Genomic DNA, 20,400 nt, shown 5'->3' with positions numbered 1-20,400 from the left:
ATCTATCTATCTATCTATCTATCTATCTATCTATCTATCTATCTATCTATCTGCCAGATTCCAGAGGACATTGGGGGATAGATTCATGTTTAAGGAATGAGAGAGAGAAAAAGAATTAGCAGTGGAGACTAAAGAAGGAGAACCTGGAAAAATGGTGTCATGGAAACCAAGGGAAGAGGTGGTTGTCAGTAGTGTCAAAAGCTACAGAGAGATTGAAAATGAGCTCTGATATTTAACAGTTAAGAGGTCATTTGGTAACCTTTGAGAAAGCAGTATTAGTAGATTGGTGTAGCTACATTTCAAGGAGCTAAGAAGTGAGTGGAAGATAAGGCAGTGAGTGATTATTGCTATTGATGACCCAAGGAGTTTGTTAGTGAAAGAAATTAGAGAGAGGAGTAGCTTGAGATGATGAAAGGGTCCACTGAAGGGTTTTTGTGTGTTTGTGTGTGTGTGTATTTCATTTATTCTCTTAAAAAATCCGAACATTTTACTGATGCCTGTTGCTTTTATGTAATTTTCATTTCCCATTCACTCCTCCAGACTGAATTTTTTTTAATTATTATGGATCCCATTTATATACTGATTATATCAAGCCCTAGTTTCCTAAATGGGATCCATAATAATTAAAAAAATTTTCATCAAACTATCCACACAGGAAAAATCAAGTGGATGAAGAATGTCTATTGTCCAGACAGTGATAACGCAGTTACATGGACAACCCATAGGACTGTTGCCTTAGTATTATAACAGTAATAACAATAATAATAGCTGACATTTATATAGCACTTACTATGTGCCAGGAGCTGTGCTAAGAAATTTAATAACGATAATACTAGCTAACACACGTATAGCACTTACTATGTACCAGGTACTATGCTAAGCATTTTACAGTTTTTAAATGTTACTATCTCTTTTGATCCTCACAACTCTGGGAGGCAGGTGCTATTATTATCTCCATTTTACAGAGGAAGAAACTGAGGTTAAGTGACTTGTCCAGGGTCACATAGTTAATAAGTATCTGAGACCAGATTTGAACCTAGATCTTCCTGACTCCAGGCCCAGTGCTCTAACCATTGCACTCCACAGCTGCCTCTACATACAGATCTTATATTCTAGTTAGAATATAAGAAGACAAAATTGGAGGCAAATCCTAGTACTCCAGGAATTTATTTTCCTAAGACTATTCTTTCCTGGAAAGAATGGGTTCAGGTCTCAAATTAAGCACAAAATCTAGCACATAGTAACCATCATATAAATGTATATTATTATTGCTATTATTGCATTGCTCAAAAACTTTCAATGGCTCCCCTTTGTCTATGGAATAAGTTATAGACTTCTCAGCCCAGCATGGAAGGCCTTCCACCTTCTATCTCCAATCTGTCTTCTAGCTTTCTCTCACACTAATCCCTTTTCTATAGTCTATGCTTCAGCAAAAGAGAACTACACCTCATGCTTTCCTACCTGTAAGCTTTTGCTAACACTGTTTCCAATTCTTGGAATATCCTTCTTGCCTTTTTCTGTGTTGACATCCTACCCATTCTTTTTTTTTTAATTAAATTTTATGTTTGTTTTTAGTTTACAACATTCATTTCCACAAGATTTTGAGTTACAAATTTTCTCCCCGTCTTTCCCCTACCTATCACCCCAAAACATCGATCCCACTGTATACCCCCTCCCCCAATCTGCTCTCTTCTATATCCTCCTCCATACCCCCTCTGACTTTCTGGTAGGGCAAGATGGATCTCTATACCCCAGTGCCTGCATATCTTATTTCCCAGTTGCATGTAAATAATAATAATAATATTTTAAAAAAAACATTTGATTTTAAAACTTTGAATTCCAGATTCTTTTCCTTCTTCCCTCACTGGGAAGATAAGCAATTCAATATATATCCTACCCATTCTTTAAGGTCCAGCATGGATGCTACCTCCTCTATGAAGTCTTTTGAGATTTCCCCTGAAAGTGATCATTCAGCTGTCATTCAATGGATATTTATTAAGTACTTGTAATGGAAAAACTCTTTTTGTGTGTTCTTTTTTTTTTTTTTGGAAGGCAATTGGGGTTAAGTGACTTGCCCAAAGTCACACAGCTAGTAAGTGTGTCAAGTGTCTGAGGCCGGATTTGAACTCAGGTCCTCCTGACTCTGGGGCCGGTGCTCTATTCACTGTGCCACCTAGCTGCCCCTTTGTGTGTTCTTTCTTAGGAAAGTTGTATTCTGTTTTTGAAGTGATGAGGTAAACATAAACTTTAATTGTATAATTCTTTGTGTGTATATATGTATAGATAACTAGTTAATTCAGTGATTACTTCATAATAATTTGGATGAAGCACAAAAAACATATCATGCAATTGGGAAACTTTTTAAGTGGTTGGTGATAACTTTGGGATCATGGAGTATACCATCAAACTCCATCTAGAGAACCCAGGTGAACAAATATTTCTTTAATGAAAAAAAGGAGTTATTTGTCAACTATGGTATCTAACCCCCATTGTCCACAAAAATATTCTCCTGGGCATGATGCAAAATGAACTGAGTGGAGGGGCCACAAGCATTACCAACCTATGTGATTCCAGTTTGTCAGCTTTTTTTCTTTTCCCAAAGGTTTTGGGCCTTAGTGAAGGGGCAACATCTGATGAAATCAACCAGAGCTACCGGGAATTAGTGAAGATTTGGCACCCAGATCACAACAGGCACCAAGTGGAGGAAGCTCAAAAACACTTCTTAGAGATCCAGGCTGCTTATGAAATCCTCAGTAAGTTTAGGAAGTCCAGAGACTCCTGACAAGTTGGAAAAAGGAGGCAATGAGGTATTAAGAAGCCTGTCCTTTGCCATGGGCTCTTCCTAGGAAACTATCTCTGTTGTTTTGTTCACTGTGTTTCTCCCAACAGAATTGGGGGTGGGGAGGTGCATGAAGCTGCTATTGTTGGAGATGAAAAGCTTTTATTGCATTAGGAAATACGGATTTTATGGTAAAGTTTTTAATCTCATGGCTTTTGTTTTCTTTATTGTTTTTAAATCTTGAATAATGATGGGGCAAAGGGAATGCTATGAAACATAAAAAAATAATTGATCTTTCATGACACATGTCTTCTATTTTAGTTCCCCCTCTCCCCCCCGCCCCCATATCATGAAGATGGTAGTTTTGGAATGGTAAACTCAAGGAGTCTATTAACATCTGTTCATTTATAGAGTGTCTATTCTATGCAAGGCACTGTACCAGGCACTTTCAGATATACAAAATAAAAACATGGTTTCTTCTAAAACAAGTACACAAATAAATATGATAGAACACAAGAAAGTGCCATGTGCCATGAGAGAAACAAAGTGCTGTGGGAATTAGGAGGCAGAAATCACATCTGTTTGGGAGGATTAGGGAAAGCTTCAGGAATCCCACTACTTCTACATTTCATCCACTAAGTAGGACTATTGATAAACCAATCAGCAAGCATTGATTAAGTGTTTAATATGTGTCAGGCAACATATTAGAGGCTAGGGATACAAAGACAAAAATGAAGCAGTTCTGCCTGCAAGAAGCTTACATCCTATTAGGGGAAACTACATTCATGTATGGAAGGAAATACAAAATACAGGGTATATCAAAAGTAATATTTGTTAGAGGGAAGAGAACCACCAGCAGCTTGGAGGATCAGAAAAGCCCTCATGTAAGCCTAGGCTCTTGAGCTCAATTTTTTTTTAAGCAATTGAGGTTAAGTAACTTGTGCAAGGTTACACGGCCAGTTATTTCTGGGTGTGGTGCTAAGTATCTGCGCCCGGATTTGATCCCCAGGTCATCCTGACACTGGAGCCAGTGCTCTTACTCATTGTGCTACCTGGCTGCCTCTTGAGCTCAATTTTGAAGGAAGCTAGGAATCCCAAGTGACAAAGCTGAAGACTGATTAATTCTAGGTATGGAGAGAAAGCCTATGGAATAGCACAAAGTTGGGAGATGGATTGTTGTTTGTAAGATACAAAGTAGACTAATTTGACTAGACTGTAGAGTAAATGAAGAGGAGTAATGTGTCATTGCCTGGAAAAGTAGGCTGGAGTCAGGTATGGAGAGCTCGAAATGTCAAACAGAGGTGTTTGATCTAAGGGATAATATGGAGCCAGGGCAGCTAGGTGGTGCAATGGAGCTCTTTCTGGGTTCAAATCTGGCCTCAGACATGTACTAGCTGTGTGACCTGGGCAAGTCACTTAACACTGTTTACTTCAATTTCCTCATCTGTAAAATGAACTGGAGAAGGAAATGGAAACCACTCCAGTATCTTCGCCAAGAAAATTCCAAATGGGGTGACGAAGAGTTGGACCTGACTAAGCAATATGGAGCCACTGGAGCTTTTTGAGGAGGGGAGTGATAGGGTTGGGCCTTTTCTTTAGGAATATTACTTTGTGGGCTATGTGGAACAAAGGTGCCAAACATGGGATTAAAATGTAATTACAAACTGTTTAACAAAATAATATGCAATAGAACATAGATCATGCTAATATATGGTTTTCCAAGTCAATAAGCCCACAGGAATCCTTATATATAGGTTAGTGACCCATTTCTATTTAAGTTTGAAACCACTGATGTGGAGGATGGATTGAAGAAGAGACTTGATACAGAGAGACCAATTAGGCAGCTATTGCCATAGTCTGAGGGAGATAGTGATGAGTACCTGAACTAGGCTGGTGACTTCATGGGCAGAGAGATGAATAGATTTGAGAGAAGTTGTGGGCATTGATTCTGTTTAGCAACTGATTTGATGGGGTGGTAGGTAGGGAGAGTAAAGGATTAAGGAAACTTCAGAGTTTTAAGAATGGATGCCTAGAAGGATGATGGTATCTTGGGAGAAAAAAGAGAATTCTGATAGAGGGGTGGATTTTTTTTGGGGGGGGAATAGTGGATTCCACAGGAATATTCAGAGAAATAAATGTATGTATGACTTAGAGATATGAAAGGTCATGTTATAAGTAAATTAAAGGAATAAGGAAGAAATTAACTTTAGGACCTATGGATTCATGACCAAACAAGGGATCGAGAGGACTACTAAAGGTAAATGGACAGTTTTGTTTATATAACTGTAGTGCCAATGCAACATTCACAGTGCCTATGGCCACTAAAAATATGCCAGAATAGTGCTCAATCACAAAATATAACAGACTATCCACATAGAAGAAAGAAGCTAAACATCTATTCAGACACAAGAAAACTGAATCCCAAAACCAGTAAGCCGATTCCATCATAGTAGCAAAGAAATTAATAAGTCATAACTGCACAGAGAGCCACAGTATCCTTTGGCCTTCCCACAAACCAACATTTACTCACAAGCCTGTTTCCCTCAGGTCTCTCCTACCTCCAGTCTCTAACTGCTCTGACTTCCAGCTTCCTGTGGGCTCTGTTTCATCCTTCAGCAAACTCCTCCCATCACAGACTCCATGTGATTACATTCAACCCATTAGGCAGGATATATCTTCAAAGCAGGGAAGGTCTTCAAATTCCCTTTGACTTATTAAGGGGCAGGAAAAATCTCCAAATTCCCATGATCCATACATGAACACTACAAAGTTTTTGCACAAACAAAACCAAAACAACTAAGGTTAGAAGAGAAAGAGTCAACTGGGAAAAATTTTCTGCAGCAAGTTTCTCTGATATGAAAATCTTCTCTAAATCACTAAAAATTAGAGAAATGAAAACTAAAGCAACTCTGAAGTTCTATCTCATTCCTACCAGATTGACTAAATTGACAATTAAGGAAAATGACAAAGGTGGGATGGGCTGCTGGAAAACAGATATATTACTATACTGTCAAGTACAGCCAGCTACTCTGGGAAGCAGTTTGGTGCTGTGCCCCCAAAGCCACAAAACTGTGAGTATCTTTTGACCCAGCATTTGCATTCAGATAGTTCCAGAGGAGAAAGTGAGGCTGGTGACTTTGTACAGCCCTCCCTCACTTAAATCCAATTCACTTGCAAGTCATGGCATCATCTTCCTGATGCCATGATTCTCTTCTAGAAGGAATTACAAGCAACAACAACAGCAACAACACTGCTAGAGCTATACTTCAAAGACATAGAAGAAAGAAGAAAATGACCCACCTTAAAAAAATATTTATAGCATCTTTTTTGTGGTGGCAAATAATTTGAAACTAAGGATATGCCCATTAATTTGGGAGTGGCAAAACAAATTATGGTATAATGAATGTAATGGAATACTTTAATGCCTGAAGAAATGATGAAAGGGATGGTTTTGGAGAAGCCCAGAAAGACTTGAAAAAATTAATTCAGAGTGAAATAAGAAGAACAAAGAGAATGATTTATGTCATAACAACATTTTAAAAAGAGGAACAACTTTGAAATACTTAGGATCTCTAATCTTCAACAAGGGCTAAATATGATTCCAGGACAGATGATGGAGCAGAGATGTGATGGACTGAAAATGAAGAATGAAACATAAATTTTTGGACATGGGCAATGTGGGAATTGGTTTTACTTGACTGTGTATTTATCACAAGGGTTTTCTTTTACTTTTCTGTGTGTGTGTGTGTGTGTGTGTGTGTGTGTGTGTGTGTTGGGGTGGGAGGAATAGGTAGGAAGAGGAAATACTTTTCACATTTTTTAAAAGGGATATTGGGAGAGATCTCATGGGGCTGAGATTTGGCTTATAATGTTTTTTTTTAAGCATGTAAAAAGGGGTTGTTCCATGGGGATGGCTAGGTGGCGCAGTAGAGCATCGGCCCTGGAGTCAGGAGGACCTGAGTTCAAATGTGACCTCAGACACTTGACACACTTACTGGCATGTGACTTTGGGCAAGTCACTTAACCCCAATTGCCCTGCAAAAAAAAAAAAGAAAAGAAAGAAAGAAAAAAAAAAGGGGGCTGTTCCACGAATTCCATGGAGCATACTCAAAGTTGCCCTTCCTGATTCTGGTCGCCTACTTTGGGGCCTGCTTCTTTCTATGTAGTGAGTGATGATGCGGTAAACCTTGTGTGGCCCTTTGCTTCTGCCCTGTAGTGCTGTTGCTCTATTCACTGGGTTACCTAGCTGTCCCTGAAGTTTATGTCTTTTAAATAATATAACTGAGATTTTTTTTTTTTGGCCTCTTTATGTTATCTCTGTTTTTTGGTTTTTTGCTTTCTGGAGGGCAATTGGGGTTAAGTCACAAGCTAGTTTTTATGTTGAGTGTTTGAGGCCAGATTTGAACTCAGGTACTCCTGACTCCAGGGCCGGTGCTCTATTCACTGCGCCATCTAGCTGCCCCTCTCGGATTCAAATCAAACTTGGATTTGAATTTGAGGCATTATGATATTTTACTATCATGGAGGCCTTAGAATCAGGAGAGACGTGGATCAAAACCCTGCCTCTATACATACTAGCTCTTTTTAAAATTTTGTTTATTTTTAGTTTTCAGCATTCATTTCCACAAGATTTTGGGTTACAAATTTTCTCCCTGTCTTTCCCCTACCCCCACCCCAAAATAGTGAGCCTACTGAATATCCTTTCCCCTAATTGGCTGTCTCTTATATCATCTTCCATTCCCCTTCTTTCTAATAGGGCAAGATGGATTTCTATACGCCAGTGCCTGTATATCTTATTTCCCAGTTGCATGTAAAAAATAATTTTTTTAAACATTTGTTTCTAAAACTTTGATTTCCAGATTCTTTCCCTTCTTCCCTCCTCACCCACCCCCATTGGGAAGATAAGCAATTCAATATAGGTTGTCCATGTGTAGTTACGCAAAACGTTTCCATAGTAGATATATTGTCAAAGACTAACTATGTTTTCTTCCATCCTATCCCGCCCCTCACTTATTCTATTTTCTACTTTGACCCTGTCCCTTTTCAAAAGTGTGTGCTTCTAACTACACTCCCTCGCAATCTGCCCTCCCTTCTATCATCCTCCCCATCCCCTTCCCCCCTACTTTCCTGTGGGGTAAGATACCCAATTGAGTGTGCATGTTTATTCCCTCCTTAAGCCAAATTCAATGAGAGTAAGGTTGACCCATTCCCTTTCACCTTCCTGTTCTTCCTCTCCATTGTAACAGTTTTCTCTTGCCTCTTTTATATGAGATAATTTACCCTAATCTATCTCCTCCTTTCTCCTTCTCTCATTATATTCCTCTCTCACTTCTTCATTTTATTTTTAGCTATCATCCCTTCCTATTCAACTGATCCTGTACCCTCTGTCTATGTATACCTGTACACATATACACACACTCACATATGTATTTATACACACATACACCCTCCTATATATGTATACAGATATACACATATATTCTCTTCAACTATCCTCATACTGAGAAACATCTAGTTATAATTATAATTTTTCCATGTATGAATATAAATAGTTCAACTTTAATAAGTTCCTTATGATTTCTTTTTCCCATTTACCTTCTCATGCTTCTCTTGCTTCTTATATTTGAAAGTCAAATTTTCTGTTCAACTCTGTTTTTTTCATCAAGAATACTTGAGAGTTCTCTATTTCATTGAATGACCATATTTTCTCCTAAAGCATTATACTCAGTTTTGCTGGGTAGGTGATTCTTGGTTTTAATCCTAGCTCCTTTGACCTCCAGAATATCATATTCCAAGCCTTTCGATCCCTTAATGTAGAAGCTGCTAGATCTGTGTTATCTTGATTGTATTTCCACAATACTCAAATTATTTCTTCTTGATAGCTTGTAATATTTTTTCCTTGACCTGGGAGCTCTGGAATCTGGCTATAATATTCCTAGGAGTTTTCTTTTTGGGATCTTTTTCAAGAGGAGATTAGTGAATTCTTTCAATTTCTATTTTGCCCTCAGGTTCCAGAACATCAGGGCAATTTTCCTTGAGAATTTCTTGAAAGATGATTTCTAGGCTCTCTTTTTGATCATGGCTTTCAGGTAGTTCAATAATTTTTAAATTATCTCTCCTGGATCTATTTTCTAGGTTAGTGGTTTTTCCAATATTTCACATTGCCTTCTATTTTTTCATTTGTTTGGATTTGTTTTATAGTATCTTGATTTCTCATAAAGTCATTAGCTTCCATTTGCTCCAGTCTAATTTTGAAGGAATTATTCTCTTCAGTGAGTTTTTGAAATTCCTTTTCCATCTGGGCAATTTGGCTTTTTAAGGCATTCTTCTTCTCACTGGCTTTTTGGGCTTCTTTTGCCATTTGGGTTAGTCTATTTTTTAAGGTGTTATTTTCTTCAGTGTATTTTTGGGTCTCCTTTAGCAGGCTGTTGACTTGCGTTTCATGATTTTCTTGCATCATTCTCATTTCTCTTCCCAATTTTTCCTCCACTTCTCTTACTTGATTTTCAAAATTCTTCTTGAGCTCCTCCATGGCCTGTAACCAATTTATATTTTTCTTGGAAGCTATTAATGCAGGAGTTTTGACTTTGTTGACTTCTTCTGGTTCCATGTTTTGATTCTTTTTGTCCCCCAAAAAGGATTCTATGGTCGAATTGTGCTTCCTCTGCTTGTTAATTTTTTTTTGAAGGGCAGTTGGGGTTAAGTGACTTGCCCAAAGTCACATGGCTAGTAAGTGTATCAAGTGTCTGAGGCCGGATTTGAAGTCAGGTCCTCCTGACTCTGGGGCCAGTGCTCTATTCACTGTACCATCTAGCCACTCCCAGCTCTGCTTGTACATCTTTCCAGCCAATTACTTGACTTCTGAGCTCTTTGCCAGGGTAGAACTGTGCTTCCAGAGTGTAGAGAACTTTGTCCCAAATTGCTGGGGTTTTCCACAAATGTTGTCAGTGGTCTGAGGAGGGCTCCCTCTCTACAACCACCACAAGCTCTGGCACACTGGCATTTCTTACCCCAGGACCACCTCCCAAGACTGCACTCTGGATCCAAGCAGGTCAAAGGAAGAATAATTACCCTCTGAATGGTTGCTTGGTCCCCCTACAATCTGCAGTCCAGGAGCTCCTGAGGCAGCCACATGGCAAGAGCTGCAGCTGTCATGCTACTGCCACCTCTCACCCAGGGGACAGGGGCTGGACCACAGTCTTCCTTCACCTAGTTCCAACAGAGTTCCCCACTGATCTTTTACTTTCTCTTTGGCTTTTATGGGTTGAGAATTCTGGAAACCGCCATAGCTGCTGGTGATTCTCCTGGAGTCTGCTCTGGCCAGTCTTGGTCACCCTGGGTCCAGGTCTACACAGCTCATGTGGGACAGTGCCCCACTCCCAGCTCGGTGCGATAGACCCTTTCTATTGGCCTGTCAGGCTGCCTTCAGCAGGAGATTTGTTTCTCTGTTACTTTGTGGGTTCTGTAGCTCTAAAATTTGTTTAGAGTCATATTTTACAGGCATTGGAGGTGGTTGGTCTTACTAGCTCTTCTTAATAGGGGTTTGAGAACTAACTTGTATATTGAAATTAGTATTTGAGGGACAAGCATTCCTTCTTAGCCCACAGAGAAATTTGGATTTTTTCTGAGCCAGAAGTCAGATTGAGTCACACGTGGGAATTTTTAAAGAGACACACATGGCCTGAGACAGTGAACTGAGGAGGAGAGACTACAAGAACTAAGGAGGAGAAGCATCAGTGGGGAAGAAGGTATTCCCAGCCCCACCCAGGACTGAAGAAACTGGGCTGGAAAGAATTGGTGCTATAAGGGCTACAGGTCAAACAAGAAAAGAAAGGAGAGCTGAGCTATGATGGATCTGCAGGTATCTGAAACAGAAAACTCAGAGACTGAAGTTGTTGGTGGTAATCATCCCTTAAAAGATTGGGGGAAGTTCTAAAAGTTTTAGTCTTTCCACTCTTTCCCCCTTCCAGTGCCTGATCAATATATAGGCATCAATAAAACACTCTGCTTCTCTTTCCTGTTTCTTGATTTTTGCCTTAAATTTAAAGAAGCAAAAGGCAGGAAATACATAAAATTTAAAGTAGTGCACAGTCAATGCTCCCTCTGGATGTTAGAGATTTTCCCAACTGTGGGCTCTGAGCTGATGTGATTGTATTAACAACTTTTCAATCAATAAAAATTTAGTGTAATATCAACATCATTTGGGGATGGAGGAGGAAATGAACCTGGGGGTTATTATAATGCCCTAGGCTAAAGTTGAATTAACAGTGTGTGGTTCTTACAGCTTTTGACTCTGAAAAAGGGAGCCAGACAGTGTGGAGACAGGTGGGGAAATCAATGAAATTCAGCTTTGCCTCTCCTAGAAGGTAAAAGGAAGCAGAAAAGATCAAGTACTTTATTTTGGGGGGTCATCCACATGATATATATGTACACACACACACATAAAACCTCAAGCAAGTCATTTAATCTAACTCAGGTTCATTTTCCTCCTCTATAAATAGGATAATGCCTATAGTCATCTCATAGTGTCATGTGGATCAAATAAAATAATATATGGAATATTCATCACTAGACTTCAAAGTGCTCTATAAATGTCAGCTGGTACTATATTTATTATCTGATGGCATATCATGGAAAAAAAAGACTTTTTTTTTTAGATTGTAAAACTCTGTCCATATTGGGTTAGACTATGTTTTTGCATGAAACAGCTTATACTTTTATGGTCTTCAAGTTGGTCAGTCTGTTTCTTCATTTGCAGAATCTGTAGACTGGACTGGACAGGATTCTCAGGTCCCCTCTGGCTCTAATTCCTGTGATTCTATGAAAAACATTTATGCCCTGTTTTCCCTCTCTCCTTGTACTGGCCCTCTTGCTTATCCTAAAATGGAATTGTTACCACAGTTACACTACCCTCTCAAAAGGCAATTGTATGTAAATATGGTGTCCTATGAAACAGACTGATCACTTCTGTAAGGGAAGAAAACAGTTCATCCTCAAATCATTTTAGGGCTTAGAAGGAATTTCTCTTAACTTCTTCCTTAGAGACCTAGAATGCTAGACCTGGAAAGGTCATCCTCGTGGTGCAGAAGAGGAAACTAAGGCCTTAAACCTAAGCTCAAGCTTAGCTTGTGGTAGAACTAGGTCCAGAGCCTAGATCCTCTGAGTTTTCTATTTAAACTCCTCCCTCTACACCATATTGCCTGTATTCTCTTTATTTTTTTTTTTAGTAATAAGGGAAATTAAAAATCTCCAGGACATCCCCTGAGAACATTCCCAAAATGGAAATTGTCCTGTTCTGTGAAGCAGAGTCCAATTAAAGAAATATATAAATGTACAATTGAAATAAAGGACTTGATTTTATAAATGTCAATGTTGATCTGTTGTTGTTTTTACTCCATATTTTTGACAATTCATCATTTACTTTGGTTGATATGGGGGCCTGGAAGGAAAAGGAAATAATGTATTCTGCGTGGCACTTCTAGGTAAGACCTGAAGGTGGCACCATAAGGCTGGCACAAACTGTAAAATAGGTCTTCTTACTCTAGTTGGCTCTTGGTTTTTTTTAATGGGCTCCATTTCTAGAATTAATTACCTCTCTTTTGACTGAGAGGAGAGAGGGGTGTTATTGTGAACAAGATTTACATGTAGTCTTCCAGCCAGAGCGAGTTTCCACTGCATGTTTATTAGCTGTATTTGATCAGATGATGTCACCAATGAAGCTCTCTCTTCTTGGGAACCTTAGGATAGTATGAGTTATTTTGGTGACACATGATGTTATAGATTCTTTCTATTCTGTCATACAATGACTTTTTCTCCTTGGGTTGAACTTAATTTCCTACCCAACTCCATGTTTCTTCCCTTTCTCCTCTTCTCCCCACTTTTTTTTTTGTTTGTTTTTGCACTGGAAAGAAACTTTTATATGAAACAAAAGTGAGTTTTATCCCAATAATTATTTAATCTCCTTATTTTCCTTTTCAATCACTTTTCCCCATATCCCCTATACTTCCCAAAGTCCTTTCGTTGTGGCTGATGATTCCTACTGTTGCCATAAGCAAAGAGTTAGAACTCCTTCGTTCTAACAACCACTGACTGGCTTACCCAGAATAAAATAGCATTCTGATTAGGAAGATGTGACTTCGATAAGTTTAACCCCGTTCGTGCAGGACCTTGATTCCATTTCAGAACTATAACAGGCTATGGAAGTGTGACTGCTGGGCACTGGCAGCAAGTTGGTTTAGTCCCTGGAAATAGCATCAGAAAGATATTTTGTCCCAAATCAGAGGAGCCAACCTCTTCTAAGAAGAGATGATACCATGGTAGGGCAACAGAGCTAAATGGTTGGTAGACAGACTTCTTAGAGGTAGTGCAGCTAAAGGCATTAAACATTTCAGAGAATCTTTAGTTTACTGTCAAGCTCATTTTATCATTTCTCAGCTTAGTCCCAATTTCCTTCCCCACAAGACCTGCTCCTTCCTGCCTCTATACCTTTGCTGAAGCTATTTTTCTACCTAAAATGCCCTTCCCTTTCCTTTCTGCCCATTCATATTTTATACTTCAAGGTCCAATGTCACTGAAGCTCTTTCTGACCAACTCCAACCATGAAGCAATTGATTCACCACAGTCTTCTGTGAATCCCCTCTCTACTCCTATTAACTTCCTTTTTTTTTTTTAACTTACACTTTGTTATGTTGACTTGGAGTTGTTCTTTAGTGCTCTCATCAGGCACATCTTGTAAGCTTCTGGAGGGTGACTTATCTTTTCCATGAGTATCATAGAAGACCTTTATAACTCATCACTTAATGAATAAATGTGTAAGTATATGTGCAAGCTGAAATTCTATTGGAAATACATTCAACACTAATACATCCTTCTCAGCGATTAGTAATGTTTTTGGCAAAGGTCACATGATAGAAAATAGGGTATTACTAGTCCTGGTTGTGCCTGTAGACAGAGATAAGTCATCTAATGTCTCTGAATTTGTTTTTGCCTCTGCATATAGCAGCACTATTTAAGGTAACGGTGTTGTTCTGGTAAAGAGGGCTGGTTTTTTCCTCCTTCTGGCTCCAGTTCTTCTGTTCTTTCTTTTCCAGGTACTCCTCCAACTTCTCTTCACATATGTGGCTTTTTTTCTAGAACCCCTCCCCACCTTCTCCATTCCAGTCCTCCAGAGGAATCGTTTTCCTTTCAAGACCACCTTGGGAAGAAAATGGGAAGAGAAGGTGGTCAAAAGGTCACCTCTCATACCAACCCCAGCTCATCACAGTCATATTGCCACTGAAACTGCTGACTCATTGTCTAGGATTGATCCAGGTCCACATTTTCTCCTTGGTATGGGAGATTAAACCATATGAATCAATAATTCTCTTTTATTCATCTTGAGCCAAGATTTTTTTCTAGAAATTTTTTTATACCATAGTTGTGAAATTTCTCTTTCTTTTAGGCACCCCAGCCTTTCTTCTGCTGAATTTGAATACTAAAACAAATGGATCAGCAATGCAATGGTTAACCATTTTTATCTTAGAAATCAATTTTAAAGCAAAAAGGAAACATGAAGCAAACTCTTAAGGAACAGAGATTGCAGAACAGGTACACCTCTCTAAGGAAAATCTGTTTGCAGTAGCATGAACCATTTCATTTACCTTGTCTATTCTCTGTGATTCCTACATAGCTGACCATGCAATTCTAGCATTGGTATCCTGGCATTTGCTACTACTCCTGACTCCCAGTCTGAAGTAAAATTTCTGATCCATATGGCATCATCTGTCACAGGCAGTGATTGTATCTTCAATTGTTCCTTTACCAAAATGCTTGCTCCCACACTCCTTTCTTAGGATTGGAGGGTAGGTTTTTCAGTCAAATGTTGCTGGGGCAACACTAAATATCTGAGCAGTCAAGGAAGAAAACACAGGGAATTAATGTCCTGACCTACAGGAACCCATTTCAAGCACCTTTATCCCCCTAGAAACTATATATATATATATATATAAAACGTAGAGGTTGGATAACATGATATCATGATATACAAATTGTCTCCCAGCCCTAATATTCAATGATTCTGCAATCATACATCTTTCATTGAAGAGAGCCCTGTATACAGATATTTTGGTCTAACTCTTCATGCACACGAGGACCTTCTATCCTCCACTATCTCTTGAAGTCTGTCCAAGTTCATATTCATTGTTTTTGTGATACTATCTATCCACATCATCCTCTGCCATTCCCTTTTCCTTTTGCCTTCAATCTTTCTCAACATCAGGATCCAGTGAATTCCATCTTCTCATTATGTGGCCAAAATATTTAAGCTTTAGCTTCAGTATTTGACCTTCTAAGTGAATAGTCTGATTTAATTTCTTTTTTTTTTTTTAAAGCAATTGGGGTTAAGTAACTTGCCCAAGGTTACACGGCCAGTTATTTTTGTGTGGGTGTTAATATCTGAGGCCAGAACTGATCCCGGGTCCTCCCAACTCTGGGACCAGTACTCTTTACTCACTGTGCCACCTAGCTGCCCCAAATTAATTTCTTAAAGTATTGATTAATTTGATCTCCTTGCTGTCCAAGGGAATCTCAGAAGTCTCCAGTACCACAATTTGAAAGCATCTATTTTTTTCAGTGCTCAGCTTTCCTTGTATAGCCATACACTGCTACCAGAAAAAACATGGTTTTGACTATACAGACCTTTGTCAGCAAGGTGATGTCTCTACTTTTTAGTATGCTCTCCAGATTTTCCATAGCTTTCCTCACAAAGAACAAGTATCTTTTAATGTCATGGCTGCAGTCTCCATCTATAGTGATCTTTGAGACCAAGAATATAAAATCTGACATTGTTTCCATTTCTTATTCCTCTATTTGCCAGGAATTTATGGGGCCAATTGCAAAAGTCTTAGGGGTTTTTGTTAATATTAAGCTTCAAAACAGCTTTTACACTCTCCTCTTTCACCCTCATCAAGAAGCTTCTTAATTCCTGTTTACTTTCTGCCATCAGAGTGGTATCATCTCCATATCTGAGATTCCTAGCAACCTTAATTCCAGCTTTTGATTCATTCAGCCTGGTATTTTGCATGATGTACTTTGCATATAAGTTAAATAAATAAGGTGATAATATACAGTCTTGTCAAATTCCTTTTCCAATCTTAATCAGTTGTTCTATGTTTGGTTCTAACTGTTGCTTCTTGATCTGAATACAGGTTCTTTAGGAGACAAGTAAGATGATCTAGTGCTCCCATTTCTTTGAGGGCTTGCCACATTTTGTTGTGATCTACATAGTCAAAGGCTGTATATATAGGCATACCTCAGAGACATTGTGGGTTCAGTTCCAGACCACTGCAATAAAATGTATATGCCAATAAAGCAAGTCACAGAAATTTTTTGGTTTTGTAGTGCATATAAAAATTATGTTTATATATACACATATATCAAACGTATATAGGCTATAATCTATTAAGTGTTAGAATTTAGGGTTAGCAATATATCAACAAAAACAATGCATGTACTTTAATTAAATAATTCTCTACTGATAAAAAATGCTAACCATCATCTGAGCCTTCAGCAAATTATAATCTTTTAGAGGGTCTTTCCTTGATTTTGATGGCCACTGACTGATCAGGATGGCAGTTACTAAAGGTTGGGAGTGCTGTGGTAATTTCTTAAAATAAGACAACAATGAAAGTTGCCACATTGACTGACTCTTCCTTTCACACTTGAATGCTCAGAGGTCATTGTAGTGTTATTAATTGGCCTAATTTCAATATTGTTGTGTCTCAGGAAATAGGGAGGCTGGAGGAGAGGGAGATAGGGAATAGCTATTCCATGGAGCAGTCAGAACACTTTTAACAATTATTAAGTTCACTGTATTATATGGGTGCAGTTGTTGGTGCCCCAAAACAATTAGAATTGTAACATCAAAGATCACTGATCACAGATGATAACATGTGATAATAATGAAAAGTTTGAAAAATTGTGAGAATTACCAAAATATGACACAGAGACATGATGTGAGCATATGCTGTTGGAAAAAAGGCACGAGTGGACAAGGGTTTCTACAAACCTTCAATTTGTAAAAAACATAGTATCTATGAAGTTCAGTAAAGTGAAACACAATAAAATGAGGCATGCTTATATAATAAAATCTAAGGCAGATCAAGTGAAATAGTACCATCTTTGTTTGTTTGTTTTTTGGAGGGGGAAAGGCAGGGCAATTGGGGTTAAGTAACTTGCCCAAGGTCACACGGCTAGTAAGTGTTAAGTGTTTGAGGCCAGATTTGAACTCAGGACCTCCTGACTCCAGGGCTGGTGCTCTATTGACTGTGCCACCTAGTTGCCCCAGTACCATCCTTGTTGACCTAGGTATGTAGCCTTGGCAAAAAAAAAAAGAAAGAAAGAAAAAGAAAACTTGGGCAAACCAGAGTTTTGAGGACTTTTAAAAAATTGTATATTTAGTCAGCTTTCCAATAAAATACACCACACACACACACACACACACACACACACACACACAGCTGCAACAGAAGTAACAAATGAATTACCTCTTTGAATCCTTATGATTGTGTACACTTTTTACGTAATTGAAATGAACATGTAAAATCATTCTAATTTTTTAAAGTTTTGCATTATTTTGTATAAAATGCAGGACTTATTTAAAAAGACATACTTAAGTTGGTACAAAGTGTCTGGGGGGCAATGGAGATTACATTACTACTTATATATTTTATGTATCTTGGTTCTGCCACCAAATCATTGTCACTAGGGTAAATTTCTTCTTTGTGGGCCCATATATAAAAGAGTGTCCCTCAGTAGACTGGAAGTCCCCAAGCGTCAAGACCATGTTCAGATGATGTAGTTCATGAGGATGGGCACTGTCTCCTATTTCAGATCAAGAATACTGACCTTGTCTCTACTTTTCTCCAGAGCTAAGCACAGTGACTGGGATATTTGTTGTTCAATTATTTCAGTTCTGACTCTTTGTGACTCTATTTAGGGTTATCTTGGCAAAGATACTGGAGTGATTTGCCATTTCTTTCTTCAGCTCATTTTACAGAAGAGGAAACTGAGGCAAACAGGGTTAAGTGAACTTCCCAGGGTCACACAGTTAGTGAATGTCTGAGGCCACATTTGAACTCAGGAAGATGGGTCTTCCAGGCCCAGTGCTGTATCCACTGCACCATCTAACTGACCACCTGACCTATAGTAGGTAATTAATAAAAGCTTGTTGACTTGAATCTTTCCCTCACAGTTCCCAATTATATGGTTATTCATATAGCAGGTTTTCTATCAGTGTATTTCCCTGTATTTATTTATTTATATTTTTATCTACTTTTTCTGTGTATATTCTCTGATAGAATATAAGCCTGAGCAGCAGGGACTGTTTCACTTGTCTTTGAATTCTAGCACCTAGGACACTGCCTGACAGATAGGCTAGTGACATGCTAATTACTTGGGACAGTAATAATTTTGTTATGTTTTTATTTTGTGACCGTGATTCTTATGCATATGTGCTTTAACTGACACTAGTCTGCTTCAGAATGTCTGATGTTGACCAGGAAAACCCAAACTGAGCTGGTTTCTAGAAGTTTAGTTGTTCTTCATCCTTTGTTTTTGAAGACCAATGACATCACAGGATGTCTTGACTTAAAAATGAATTGGATTTTAGTGAGGCAGAGTTGCATAAAGTCATCAACCCTATTCTCTCTTCCTAAGTCATGGAAGTCCAGTGGCAAGACACAAAGTCAAGATGACTGGTGGTGGCCCAAGATGCAGTGGATGACCTTCATGTTTTCAGTGACCTTGGTGTCTTCAATGTCTGGCCAAGTTCGAAGTGCTCCACAATGCATGCCTCACGGCTATTGGAACAAACTGTTCTCATCCTCTGGCAGAGGTCTCTACATTCATAGACATACCCCTAATTTGCCTTGGGTTTGAGGCCTGTCAGGTACCCTCAACCTGGTTTAGCCTGTCTGCTGAGACAATTTACTGGGGTGTGGCCACTGTACATGCTATATGCTACAGCTTCTTGGAGCCACAGGTGAGAGTTGGTGAAGGTGGATGCCAAAGGTGAATGAATTACCCTGAAAAGGACTCAGCAAGCTCTCACACCAGAGATGCCAGTCCTCCTTGAACACCCCATACATGCCAGAACTTTAGTTCTCTGTCAGTTGATTTCAGGCCATATAGATGTTTCATTTCCCCCTTTGTTATGTTTTTAAAGGATAGATATTACTCCAAGGACATATGCAAAAGTTGTAGCTCCTACAGAGCACACTTCAGTGACTATTACTGAGATTGTAATGGACATTGATAAGGGTATGCCAAGTATTTTCAGACATTATTCAAGCCTATAATGAAATAGGATCAGTTGAACTGAGGTACAAAGTAAAGTTGGGGTGAAAAAAAACAATAGCAAAAATAGAAAATAAGCAAAAACCTCTAGAGTGAGCTGGAAGTTTGAGGGATTATTATCGGCTACTATTGTAGTTATGGTTCTAATGTCAGTACCTTCTTTGTTCAGGTTTGATTTGGTGACAAAATGAGGCACTCTAATCACTGAACGTTTAACAAAGATTTACTTTGACCTAACACAGCAAGAATATGCAACAAGATTACAGTGGCATTTAGCTTCTCTGGAGATGGCACGAAATGCATCTTGTTAGTAATCATCAGGGAATGGTGACTCATGGTCTTAGGCACCTGCTAAGTGGGAGAGGCACAAACTCCACATGGCCTGGACTTTTAATGCCTACATATATAATGGATGAAAGTTACAAAGAGGCAATTTCAGGCTTGAGGACAGCAAAGGACATGGGAGACTTGGGTTCCTGCATAGTTCTGCTATTTTACTAATCTGTAAAGGAGCAATGGAAGGAAATGACAGAGAGAGAAATTTAGGATAGGTAGCAGAAAAAACTTCCAACAATTACAGCTATTCAGAAATGGAATCATCACTTGAGGTCTTCAAATAATGAGGTCTTCAAAATGTTTTAGAGGGTATACGGGTGAGGTTCTGTTTAAGGTACTGGTTGTACTTAGATGAACCTTTGAGGTTCTGAGATGCTGAGGTTTCAGAAACTAACAAAAAGTTAGGAAGTTTCTGGTTAATCTCCTCAAACTCAACTCCTTATCTCAGCCCTAGAAGCCCCCTCCTAATATGCATTTCTGGAGAATATAAGTTCTCAGAGCAGAATCCTAGGCACGGTGGTGGGGCAAGAAGAAAATATAAACTGAAATATTATATAACATATTGTATTACTTTATGTTCTCCCCTTCCTCCCCCCTTCCCGCCCCCCCCCAAAGTTCTTGCAGCCTGGAAGATTATGTAGTCTAAGGAGGGAACCCAGCATTACTACAGGAAACACACATGAAGTAGAAACATACAATGCTCTCCCTCAGTTCCACTACTACTAGCCTCTCTGGCTTCCTTTAAATCCCAACTAAAATCCAATCTTTTACTGGAAGCCTTCCTCAACTCCTTTTAGTTCTAATGCCTTCTCTTAATTATCCTGTATATGGTTATGTATATGTGTATATGTTTGCATAGTTTCCCCCATTAGATTGTAAGCTTCTTGAGGTGGGCACTCTCTTTGCCTCTTATTGCATGCCCACCGCTTAGTACGGTGCCTGGCACACTTTTG

General features: G+C 38.9%; 1 protein-coding gene across 1 annotated transcript in view; it reads left to right on the top strand.

The window, feature by feature from the left end:
* DNAJC22 (DnaJ heat shock protein family (Hsp40) member C22) overlaps nucleotides 1–3,078 on the top strand; it is a 7,924-nt gene extending 4,846 nt beyond the window's left edge. Inside the window, exon 3 of the mRNA XM_069092614.1 lies at nucleotides 2,603–3,078. Coding sequence (XP_068948715.1) covers nucleotides 2,603–2,782 — 180 coding nt within the window. The 3' untranslated portion in view covers nucleotides 2,783–3,078. The remainder of the gene's footprint in view (nucleotides 1–2,602) is intronic.
* The last annotated feature ends 17,322 nt before the right edge of the window (nucleotides 3,079–20,400 follow it).

The sequence above is a fragment of the Petaurus breviceps genome, unplaced genomic scaffold (assembly GCF_028583685.1).
Source record: "Petaurus breviceps papuanus isolate PSGF00001 unplaced genomic scaffold, PetGlider_PUasm1.0 191, whole genome shotgun sequence".
Classification (NCBI taxonomy): domain Eukaryota; kingdom Metazoa; phylum Chordata; class Mammalia; order Diprotodontia; family Petauridae; genus Petaurus; species Petaurus breviceps.
Note: the sequence above shows the minus strand (reverse complement) of the source record. Positions and strands in the feature narration are given on the sequence as shown.